The sequence below is a fragment of the Leucoraja erinacea genome, unplaced genomic scaffold, assembly GCF_028641065.1.
Source record: "Leucoraja erinacea ecotype New England unplaced genomic scaffold, Leri_hhj_1 Leri_805S, whole genome shotgun sequence".
In the NCBI taxonomy this organism is placed as follows: domain Eukaryota; kingdom Metazoa; phylum Chordata; class Chondrichthyes; order Rajiformes; family Rajidae; genus Leucoraja; species Leucoraja erinaceus.
This window is the reverse complement of record NW_026576735.1, coordinates 29,205-41,378: the sequence shown is the minus strand read 5'-3', so window position 1 is coordinate 41,378 and position 12,174 is coordinate 29,205. Positions and strand designations below refer to the sequence as shown.

The following is a 12,174-nucleotide window of genomic DNA, read 5'->3' as shown; positions in this document are numbered from 1 at the left end:
ACATCCTCAGCCAGAAGCTTCAGATTCCTCTTCCTCTTTTGTGCGGCGTGCACAGCCTAAAGTTGTAGGACAACACGTTCTATTTGATTGTGCAGGCCAGGTTGATTGCATTCGTCGAAACAGGGCGGACCACGTGAAGGTTGCAATCTCCCAACCCCTTCGGCTTAGATAGATATGCCATTTATTGTCACTATACATGTACAGTGAAACTGAAAGCTGCTCGTACTCAGTGCATACATACAATTTAGCACAAAAAACAAGAAACAGAAAAAACAAAAAACAGAAGTTGGGGGGGGGGGAATAGGTGCACAAATTCTGCGGCGCTACATACATATATACATATATACAGATGGAAGTCCGTGTTGGGCGGTGTAGTCAGTGCATGTGTGAATTTGAATTTATAGTAGATATAATTCTCGGAAAGCAACTATTCCTGAGTCTGTTTGTCCTGGATTTGATGCACCTATAGCGCCTTCCAGAGGGCAGCAGGTCGAACAGTCCAAACGCAGGATGGGAGCTGTCTTTGATGATCTTCTTTGCCCTGCTCAGGCAGCGGGAGGTGTAGATGTCCATCAGGGAGGGGAGAGGGCAGCCAATGATCCTCTGCGCTGTCCTGGTTACCCTCTGAAGCCTCTCCCTGTCTGCCATGGTGCAGCTGCCATACCATGCTGTAATGCAGTATGTCAGTAGGCTCTTGATGGAGATCGATGGCTCTTCTGAGATGCTGGAACACAGAAGGGTCGGCAGAGCTGCCAAGTAGTACGGATTTTCCGTATTTTGTACGGAATTGCGATCAGAATACGGATGTACGGATTTGCTTTGTAAAATACGGATTTTTTTTAAATCGGCCCGACTTCCTGTTCCATCTTGCTGCTTAAAAAATGCAAGGATATAAAAAGTCATACTGCAACTCTTAAAAAAATTATAGCAGATTAAATTTATTAGTATTTTAAATTTCAAGATTTGGATGATTATTTTTGTAAGATGTGGATAAATGTGAGGTTATCCATTTTGGTGGCAAAAACGGGAAAGCAGACTATTATCTAAATGGTGGTCGATTGGGAAAGGGGGAGATGCAGCGAGACCTGGGTGTCATGGTACACCAGTCATTGAAGGTAGGCATGCAGGTGCAGCAGGCAGTAAAGAAAGCGAATGGTATGTTAGCTTTCATTGCAAAAGGATTTGAGTATAGAAGCAGGGATGTTCTACTGCAGTTGTACAGGGTCTTGGTGAGACCACACCAGGAGTATTGCGTACAGTTTTGGTCTCCAAATCTGAGGAAGGACATTATTGCCATAGAGGGAGTGCAGAGACGGTTCACCAGACTGATTCCTGGGATGGCAGGACTGTCTTATGAAGAAAGACTGGATAGACTTGGTTTATACTCTCTAGAATTTAGGAGATTGAGAGGGGATCTTATAGAAACTTACAAAATTCTTAAGGGGTTGGACAGGTTAGATGCAGGAAGATTGTTCCCGATGTTAGGGAAGTCCAGGACAAGGGGTCACGGCTTAAGGATAAGGGGGAAATCCTTTAAAACCGAGATGAGAAGAACTTTTTCACACAGAGAGTGGTGAATCTCTGGAACTCTCTGCCACAGAGGGTAGTCGAGGCCACAGTTCATTGGCTATATTTAAGAGGGAGTTAGATGTGGCCCTTGTGGCTAAGGGGATCAGGGGGTATGGAGAGAAGGCAGGTACGGAATACTGAGTTGGATGATCAGCCATGATCATATTGAATGGCGGTGCAGGCTCGAAGGGCCAAATGGCCTCTACTCCTGCACCTAATTTCTATGTTTCTAAGCTTCGATCTGCCTGTCCCGCTACAGGTTTAAACAGCGCTGTCGGTTCTAATTATAACGCTACCAGCTGGAGGGCTATTGCCTTTACACATAGCGCTATGGGCTTTACACATAGCGCTATGGCTGCAGCACTATGGGTCACGGACTGTTCGGGGAGGGAGAAGGAGAGAATTAGAGGGGGGGAAGGAGAGAGGAAGGAGGGAGAGAGACCGACACGCAAGGTGGTTCGAGGAAAACTCGTCTTCAGTCCACATAAGTCAATGTCGGTTTGCTCCTCTTGGGAAGGGCTACGTGTGCCAACTATTCTGAAAAAGCTACTTATTTTAACTACTAAACCAGGTTCGCTTCTTAATAAACAGACACCACACAAACTGTTTGGTAGACCAGTTCAAAACTTTACTTAACATCGGCCGATGGAAGGGAGCGAGAACTCCAGTCAAGTGACCAACACAGACACTTGACTGTCCTCAGCCACCTTCTCTTAACAACAGAATTACATTGCCTTAAATAGGTTTTTTTTTGTCCCCTTAGCACTTTCCACAGACATTAGTCATGGTCAGAGGTACAGGAAAAGGTTTCCACAGAATGCATCACATCAAACCTTTTGTTTACATGGTACAAGATATACTGAAAACATTGGCCATTTGCTTTATCTCCAAATAGACCACCCTAGCTCTTTTCGCTGCTTCCTCTGTCATTTGGTCCCTCATAAACATAGGTCATTTGTTTTATGGCATCTTGCTTCAAAGATATCTCTAGCTCCTTCTCTCTGCCTGTCACTTGGGAGACAATGTTATAGGATTTATTATCTCACACACCCCGCAACCTGAGGAAAGCCTAATTTGACACTAAATGTAAGCTGTAAGCTAGCCCAGAAACCAATTTAATATCTTCTTATATTTTTAACTAAAACTCGGCTTCATCAATTCTTGGGTCCTGAACTGATTCAGTCTCCCTCCCTCTCCTTCCTTTCTTTTTCTCCCTCCCTCTCTTATTCTCTCACTCCCTCTCTACCCTACCCCACACCCATCAGGATATATGTGCTGGGATTTAAAAGGATGAGAGGCTATCTGACATAAACATATAAGATTTATTAGGGGATGGGACATGCTAGAGGGAGGATTCCAAAATGGCTTCCACATCATCATCTGGTGCTAAAAGCAGGAAGCATCCGTTCAAACAGCATTATACAAAGAGATGACAATGAATGCACTGTCAAGTAATCTGTATAGAAGACATGTCAATTGTTACATGGTAAATGGTAGGGAATTGAAGAATACAGTTGAACAGAGGGATCTGGGTATAACCGTGCATAGTTCCTTGAAGGTGGAATCTCATATAGATAGGGTGGTAAAGAAAGCTTTTGGTATGCTAGCCTTTATAAATCAGAGCATTGAGTATAGAAGCTGGGATGTAATGTTAAAATTGTACAAGGCATTGGTGAGACCAAATCTGGAGTATGGTGTACAATTTTGGTCGCCCAATTATAGGAAGGATGTCAACAAAATAGAGAGAGTACAGAGGAGATTTACTAGAATGTTGCCTGGGTTTCAACAACTAAGTTACAGAGATAGGTTAAATAAGTTAGGTCTTTATTCTCTGGAGCGCAGAAGGTTAAGGGGGGACTTGATAGAGGTCTTTAAAATGATGAGAGGGATAGACAGAGTTGATGTGGACAAGCTTTTCCCTTCGAGAATAGCGAAGATTCAAACAAGAGGACATGACTTCAGAATTAAGGGACAGAAGTTTAGGGGTAATATGAGGGGGAACTTCTTTACTCAGAGAGTGGTAGCGGTGTGGAATGAGCTTCCAGTGGAAGTGGTGGAGGCAGGTTCATTGATATCATTTAAAAATAAATTGGATAGGCATATGGATGAGAAGGGAATGGAGGGTTATGGTACGAGTGCAGGCAGGTGGGATTAAGGGGGAAAAAAATTTGTTCGGCACGGACTTGTAGGGCTGAGATGGCCTGTTTCCGTGCTGTAATTGTTATATGGTTATATGGTAATGCACTGTCAAGTAATCTGTATAGAAGACATGTCAATTGGTAGCAAAGTTATCCATCCTTGTATTCTTACATGGACTGCACATAAAAAACAAACATTTTTTTCTTCAAAATGGCACAGCGTATAAATACTGATTTCCTCAGCAAAATACTGATTTCGGGTACTAGAATACTGAAATGCGCTGACAAAACTCGGCAGCTCTGCCGCGGCAGTACAGCACGGAAACAGGCCCTTCAGCCCCCAATGCCCGTGCTGAACGTGGTGTCTGGTGTTGTTCTACCAAATTCCCCAACTACCAACCAAAGATGGACGTAAAAAGCTGGAGTAACTCAGCGGGACGGGCAGCATCTCCGGAGAGAAGGAATATTGAATATTCCGGGTCCAGACCTCTGGACGAAACCCGAAACGCCACCCATTGCTTCTCTCCGGAGATGCTGCCTGTCCCGTTGAGTTACTCCAGCTTTTTGTGTCACCCTTTGGTTTTAAACCAGCATCCTTGTCCAAGAAGGAACTGCAGATGCTGGAAAATCGACGATAGACGAAAATGCTGGAAAAACTCAGCGGGTGCGGCAGCATCTATGGAGCGAAGGAATAGGTGACGTTTTGGGTCGAGACCTTTCTTCAGACTGATCTGGGGTGGGGGAGCGAAGGAACAGGCAACGTTTCGGGTTGAGAACTTTTTTCAGACTGTGGTGGGGGGGGGGGGGAAGTGAATGAATAGGCGACGTTTCGGGTCGTGACCCTTCAGACTGAGCGAAGGAAATGGGCAGCGTTTCGGGTCGAAACCCTTCTTCAGTAATAGGCAGTTCCTTCCTCCACGTTAATATCTGAAGGGGGATCTCGACCCCGAAACATCGCTTATTTTCTTCGCTCCATAGGCGCTGCCTCGCCCGCTGAGTTTCTCCAGCATTTTTGTCTACCGTTAATATTAGAGAGTCCATTTTCTGTGGCTTGAACGAACGGCTGATTTTCTCTGTTGCGTGCCTCGCTGATCCCTCTCCTCTGTCTCTCTTCCAGTGGATATCAAGGTCCTGCAGAGTGCTTTGGCAGCTATCCGACATGCTCGTTGGTTCGAGGAAAACTCGTCTCAGTCGACGTAAGTCAATGTCGGCTTGCTCCTCTTGGGAAGGGCTACATGTGAAGAGGTTACTAGGGAAATTGACGAGGGTAAAGCAGTGGATGTTGTCTATATGGACTTCAGTAAGGCCTTTGACAAGGTTCCTCATGGAAGGTTGGTTAAGAAGGTTCAACTGTTGGGTATAAGTGCAGGAATAGCAAGATGGATTCAACAGTGGCTGAATGGGAGAAGCCAGAGGGTAATGGTGGATGGCTGTTTATCGGGTTGGAGGCAGGTGACTAGTGGGGTGCCTCAGGGATCTGTGTTGGGTCCTTTGTTGTTTGTCATGTACATCAATGATCTGGATGAAGGTGTGGTAAATTGGATTAGTAAGTATGCAGATGATACCAAGATAGGGGGTGTTGTGGATAATGAAGAGGATTTCCAAAGTCTACAGAGTGATTTAGGCCATTTGGAAAAATGGGCTGAAAGATGGCAGATGGAGTTTAATGCTGATAAATGTGAGGTGCTACACCTTGCAGGACAAATCAAAATAGGACGTACATGGTAAATGGTAGGGAATTGAAGAATACAGTTGAACAGAGGGATCTGGGTATAACCGTGCATAGTTCCTTGAAGGTGGAATCTCATATAGATAGGGTGGTAAAGAAAGCTTTTGGTATGCTAGCCTTTATAAATCAGAGCATTGAGTATAGAAGCTGGGATGTTATGTTAAAATTGTACAAGGCATTGGTGAGACCAAATCTGGAGTATGGTGTACAATTTTGCTCGCCCAATTATAGGAAGGATGTCAACAAAATAGAGAGAGTACAGAGGAGATTTACTAGAATGTTGCCTGGGTTTCAACAACTAAGTTACAGAGATAGGTTGAATAAGTTAGGTCTTTATTCTCTGGAGCGCAGAAGGTTAAGGGGGGACTTGATAGAGGTCTTGATGAGAGGGATAGACAGAGTTGACGTGGACAAGCTTTTCCCTTTGAGAATAGGGAAGATTCAAACAAGAGGACATGACTTCAGAATTAAGGGACAGAAGTTTAGGGGTAATATGAGGGGGAACTTCTTTACTCAGAGAGTGGTGGCGGTGTGGAATGAGCTTCCGGTGGAAGTGGTGGAGGCAGGTTCCTTGGTATCATTTAAAAATAAATTGCATAGGCATATGGATGAGAAGGGAATGGAGGGTTATGGTATGAGTGCAGGCAGGTGGGACTAAGGGAAAAAAAGTTGTTCGGCACGGACTTGTAGGGCCGAGATGGCCTGTTTCCGTGCTGTAATTGTTATATGGTTATATGGAAACATGTTCCCGATGTTGGGGGAGTCCAGAACCAGGGGCCACGCAGTTGAAGAATAAGGGGTGGGCCATTTAGAACGGAGATGAGGAAAACCATTTCACACAGAGAGTTGTGAGTCTGTGGAATTCTCTGCCTCAGAGGGCGGTGGAGGCCGGTTCTCTGGATGCTTTCAAGAGAGAGTTAGATAGGGCCCTTAAAGATAGCGGAGTCAAGAGATATGGGGAGAAGGCAGGAACGGGGTACTGATTGGGGAGGATCACAGTGAATGGCGGTGCTGGCTCGAAGGGCCAAATGGCCTTCTCCTGCACCTATAGTCTATGAAACACTACGACTTCCAAATAACCTCTGAATCACTAACATTCGGGACATTGTTCTTGTCTTTGCACTATTGTTTTTTGTTGATTTATTTGTCAGCTTTTTTTATATATATGTGTCTCTGTGTATGTGTCAGTGTGCGTGTGTGTGTGGATGTGGAGAGGATGTTTCCACTAGCGGGAGAGTCTAGGACCACACGTCACAGCCTCAGAATTAACGGGGGGGGGCTTTTAGAAAGGAGGTGAGGAGGAACTTCTTTAGTCAGAGGGTGGTGAATGTGTGGAACACACTGCCACAGACGGTGGTGGAGGCCACAAGTCAATGGATATTTTTAAGGCAGAGTTAGACAAGTTCTTGATTAGAACGGGTTATGTGGAGAAGGCAGGAGAATGAGATTAGGAGGGAGAGATAGATCAGCCATGATTGAATGGCAGAGTAGACTCAATGGGCCGAATGGCCTAATTCTACTCCTATAAACTTGTGTGCTGACTTCATCCAGTATTTTGTACGAACTATGAAATACTGCAACCTCCAAATAAACTCTGAACTACAAAGACTTGGGGGCATTTTGTGTGTGTGTGTGTGGCCCTGTCTGTGCGTGTGTGTGGCCCTGTCTGTGCGTGCGTGTGTGGCTCTGTGTGTGCGTGTGACCCTGTCTGTGTGTGTGTCTGGCCCTGTCTTATCTGTGAGTTTTGCGTATCTGTGTGTGTGTGCGTGCGTGTGTGTTTTGTGTGTCTGCGTATGTGTGCGTGCGTATGTGTGTGCGTGCGTGTGTGTGTTTGTGTGTGTGCGTGTGTATGTGTGTGTGTGCGTGCGTGTGTGTGTATGTGTGTGTGTGTGTGTATGTGTGCGTGTGTATGTGTGTGTGTCTGCGTGTGTGTGTGTGTGTGTTTGCGTGTCTGTGTGTGTGTGTGTGTATGTGCGTGTGTGTGTGTGGCCCTGTCTGCGTGTGTGTGTGTGTGGCCCTTTGTGCGTGTGAATGTGTGTGTGGCCCTTTGTGCGTGTGTGTGTGTGGCCCTGTCTGTGCGTGTGTGTGTGTGTCTGTGCGCGTGTCTGTGTGTGTGTGTGCGTGTGTGTGTGGCCCTGTCTGTCTGTGTGTGTGTGTGTGGCTCTTTGTGCGTGTGTATATGTGTATGCTGCCGCATCAGACGTTCATTGCTCTGTTTAGTGATGCGGCAGTCAAGTTGCTGTCCAGAAGGAGGCAGCAACTTCACCGCCGAGCCACCGTGCTTTATTTCACAGAGGCTGTGAGTTTATTCACCGTTGGGATAACATCTTTCATACTTACTCTCAGAGTTAAGGTGCTGATTCGGCTGATGAAGGATTTGAGGTGTCGCTTCCCTGGATTCGAGCCTTTAACCCCGTGGATCGTTGATCTGCTGGTATGTACCATTGTCTTGCTGGAGGGCCCTGATACATCTATGTGACTGCACGCTAAAACCGAGCGAGTCCGAGGCTGAGGATGAGCCGTGCAGAGCGAGGAGATCGCAGTATAGTTCTGGTTTCATGCTGAGCTTGTCTGAGCTTGTACACCAGTTTGCCACCAGTAAATAACAACAGCCAGTCTTAATATTTAAGATGTTTATGAAGGAACATGGGGAAGTCCAGGACAAGGGGTCACACACAGTTTAAGGATAGAGGGGAAATCCTTTAGGACCGAGATGAGAAAAAACGTGTTTCACACAGAGAGTGGTGAATCTCTGGAATTTAGACGATTGAGGGGGGATCTTATAGAAACTTACAAAATTCTTAAGGGGTTGGACAAGCTAGATGCAGGAAGATTGTTCCTGATGTTGGGGAAGTCCAGAACAAGGGGCCACAGTTTAAGGATAGAGGGGAAATCCTTTAGGACCGAGATGAGAAAGACATTTTTCACACAGAGAGTGGTGAATCTCTGGAATTTAGAAGATTGAGGGGGGATCTTATAGAAACTTACAAAATTCTTAAGGGGTTGGACAGGCTAGATGCAGGAAGATTGTTCCTGATGTTGGGGAAGTCCAGAACAAGGGGCCACAGTTTAAGGATAAGAGGGAAATCTTTTAGGAGCGAGATGAGGAAAACATTTTTCACACAGAGAGTGGTGAATCTGTGGAACTCTCTGCCAGAGAAGGTAGTTGAGGCCACAGTTCATTTGGCTATATTTAAGAGGGAGTTAGATGTGACCCTTATGGCTAAAGGGATCAGGGGGTATGGAAAGAAGGCAGGTACAGGATACTGAGTTGGATGATCAGCCATGATCATATTGAATGGCGGTGCAGGCTCGAAGGGCCAAATGGCCTCTACTCCTGCACCTATTGTCTATGTTTCTATGATAGGAGGAGCAGAATTGAATGATCATATTGAATGGCGGTGCAGGCTCGAAGGGCCGAATGGCCTCTACTCCTGCACCTATTGTCTATGTTTCTATGATAGGAGCATAATTGAATGTTCATATTGAATGGCGGTGCAGGCTCGAAGGGCCGAATGGCCTACGCCTGCACCTATTTTCTATGTTTCACTGAACTGCGGGTGCTGGAAAATTGAAGGTAGACAAAAAATGCTGGAGAAACTCAGCGGGTGAGGCAGCATCTGTGGAGAGAGGGAAATGGGCAGCGTTTCGGGTCCGACTGAGACTGGTGCTGCCTCACCCGCTGAGTTTCTCCAGCATTTTTGCCCACCAGCATGTTAGGATTGAGACAAAGTGACAAAGGACATTTATTGTCCCACTCGGGTCTAGTGGTTTATAAAATAGCTTTGCTTCAAGATTTGTTACACGTGTTACTGACCTACTCCAAGTCAAGTCAACTCAACTCAAAATCTTTTGCAGGGTCACTCTGCTGTAATGAACAACCCATCGCGACAGCCTCTGGCACTCAACGTTGGCTTCAGGTACATACAGGGGTATTTTGAGCGGTGGGGGAAGGGGGGGGGTGATGGATTGTTGTGATGGTGCTGCATGTATCTTCAGCTCTCTCTCATGTAAATAGACACAACACGCTGCAGTTAACTCAGCGGGACAGGCAGCATCTCTGAGAAGAAGGAATGGGTGACGATTTGGGTTGTACAGGGTCTTGGTGAGACCACACCTGGAGTATTGCGTACAGTTTTGGTCTCCTAATCTGAGGAAAGACATTCTTGCCATAGAGGATTTGAGTATAGGAGCAGGGAAGGTTCTACTGCAGTTGTACAGGGTCTTGGTGAGACCACACCTGGAGTATTGCGTACAGTTTTGGTCTCCTAATCTGAGGAAATACATTCTTGCCATAGAGGGAGTACAGAGAAGGTTCACCAGACTGATTCCTGGGATGTCAGGACTTTCATATGAAGAAAGACTGGATAGACTCGGCTTGTACTCGCTAGAATTTAGAAGATTGATGGGGGGGATCTTATAGAAACTTACAAAATTCTTAAGAGGTTTGACAGGCTAGATGCAGGATGATTGTTCCCGATGTTGGGGAAGTCCAGAACAAGGGGTCACAGTTTAAGGATAAGGGGGAAATCCTTTAGGACCGAGATGAGGAAAACATTTTTCACACAGAGAGTGGTGAATCTGTGGAATTCTCTGCCACAGAAGGTAGTTGAGGCCACAGTTCATGGGCTATATTTAAGAGGGAGTTAGATATGGCCCTTGTGGCTAAAAGGATCAGGGGGTATGGAGAGAAGGCAGGTACAGGATACTGAGTTGGATGATCAGCCATGATCATATTGAATGGCGGTGCAGGCTCGAAGGGCCGAATGGCCAAAACGTCACCCATTCCTTCTCTCCAGAGATGCTGCCTGTCCCTGTCCCGCTGAGTTACTCCAGCACTTTGTGTCTATCTTCAATTTAAACCAGCGTCTGCAGTTCCTTCCTACACGTGACTCCTGGATTATTCGTCTCCCACAGGCGGTGCTTGCAGCTCCTTGCAGCAGGCTTGTTCCTGCCCGGATCAGTCGGAATTACAGACCCCTGCGAAAGTGGGAACTTCCGTGTCCACACCGTGATGACTCTCGAGCAACAGGTAGGAGAGCGATCCTTCGAAGGTGGAGCGGCAGTATCTATGGAGCGAAGGAAATAGGCAACGCTTCGGGCCGAAACCCTTCTTCAGACTGATGTAGGGTGGGGGCGGGAAGAAGAAAGGAGGAAGGAAGAGGAGGAGCAAGAGGGCCGAGGGAGAGCTGAGAAGGGGTGGAGACAGCAAGGGCTACCTGAAATTGGAGAAGGCAATGTTTATGCCTTGAGGGGGGGAGGTGAAGAGACAGGTAGATAGATATAGATATAGATATGCCATTTATTGTCACTATACATGTACAGTGAAACTGAAAGCTGCTCGTACTCAGTGCATACATACAATTTAGCACAAAAAACAAGAAACAGAAAAAAACAGAAGGGAGATGGGGGGGGGGGGGGGGATAGGTGCACAAATTCTGCGGCGCGATATACATATGTACATATATACAGATGGAAGTCCGTGTTGGGCGGTGTAGTCAGTGCATGTGTGAATTTGAATTTATAGTAGTTATAATTCTCGGAAAGCAACTATTCCTGAGTCTGTTTGTCCTGGATTTGATGCACCTATAGCGCCTTCCAGAGGGCAGCAGGTCGAACAGTCCAAACGCAGGATGGGAGCTGTCTTTGATGATCTTCTTTGCCCTGCTAAGGCAGCGGGAGGTGTAGATGTCCATCAGGGAGGGGAGAGGGCAGCCAATGATCCTCTGCGCTGTCCTGGTTACCCTCTGAAGCCTCTCCCTGTCTGCCATGGTGCAGCTGCCATACCATGCTGTAATGCAGTATGTCAGCAGGCTCTCGATGGACGAGCGGTAGAGAAGGTCAGCAGCAGGTTAGAGTCCAGGTTGTGCTTCCTGAGGACCCTCAGGAAGTGCAGCCGCTGCTGAGCCTTCTTGATGACCGCTGTCGTGTTGCATTTCTTGCAACGAAAAGTGCGCGGGGAGGGGGTGGTACGGGAGGGAAGGGAAGAATTGACAAGGGAGTTGCGGAGGGAGCGGTCTTTGCGGAAGGCAGACATGGGGGGGATGGGAAGATGTGGCGAGTCTTATTGTTATTATTGCACTTGGATAAGATTGTGTGTGTGTGTATATATGTACGATCTGTATATCATAAGGTAGACAAAGATGCTGGAGAAACTCAGCGGGTGAGGCAGCATCTATTGAGCGAAGGATATAGGTGACGTTTCGGGTCGATACCCTTCTTCAGACTGATGTAGGGTGGGGGGGGAGGCGGGAAGAAGAAAGGAAGAGGGGAAGGGAGAGCGGAGAAGGGGAGGAGACAGCAAGGACTACCGGAAATTGGAGGATTCAATATTCATGCCGCTAGGGTGCAGACTGCCCAAGAGGAATATGAGGTGCTGCTCCTCCCAATTTGCGGTGGTCCTCATTTTGGCCATGGAGGAGGCCCAGGACGGATTGGGAATGGGAGGGGGAGTTGAAGTGCTGAGCCACCGGGAGATCATGTAGGTTATTGCGGACCGTGCGGAGGTGTTCGACGAAACGATCGCCAAGCCTACGCTTGCTCTCACCGATGTAGATCAGCCGACACCTAGAGCAGCGGATGCAATAGATGAGGTTGGAGGAAGTGCAGGTGAACCTCTGTCGCACCTGGAACGACTGCTCGGGTCCTTGAATGGAGTCGTTCCTTTGATACGAGCGGAGTAGCGCAGCGGTAGAATAGCTGCCTCAGTTTGAGAGTAACTAGCAGAGAATCAGTCCT

The 12,174-nt window shown here is 47.0% G+C and overlaps 1 protein-coding gene across 1 annotated transcript in view; it reads left to right on the top strand.

Moving 5' to 3' along the window:
• ilf2 (interleukin enhancer binding factor 2) overlaps nucleotides 1–12,174 on the top strand; it is a 44,354-nt gene that overhangs the window by 27,259 nt on the left and 4,921 nt on the right. The window contains 4 exon segments of the mRNA XM_055631566.1: nucleotides 4,825–4,903; nucleotides 7,783–7,870; nucleotides 9,295–9,356; nucleotides 10,354–10,468. Coding sequence (XP_055487541.1) covers nucleotides 4,825–4,903; nucleotides 7,783–7,870; nucleotides 9,295–9,356; nucleotides 10,354–10,468 — 344 coding nt within the window.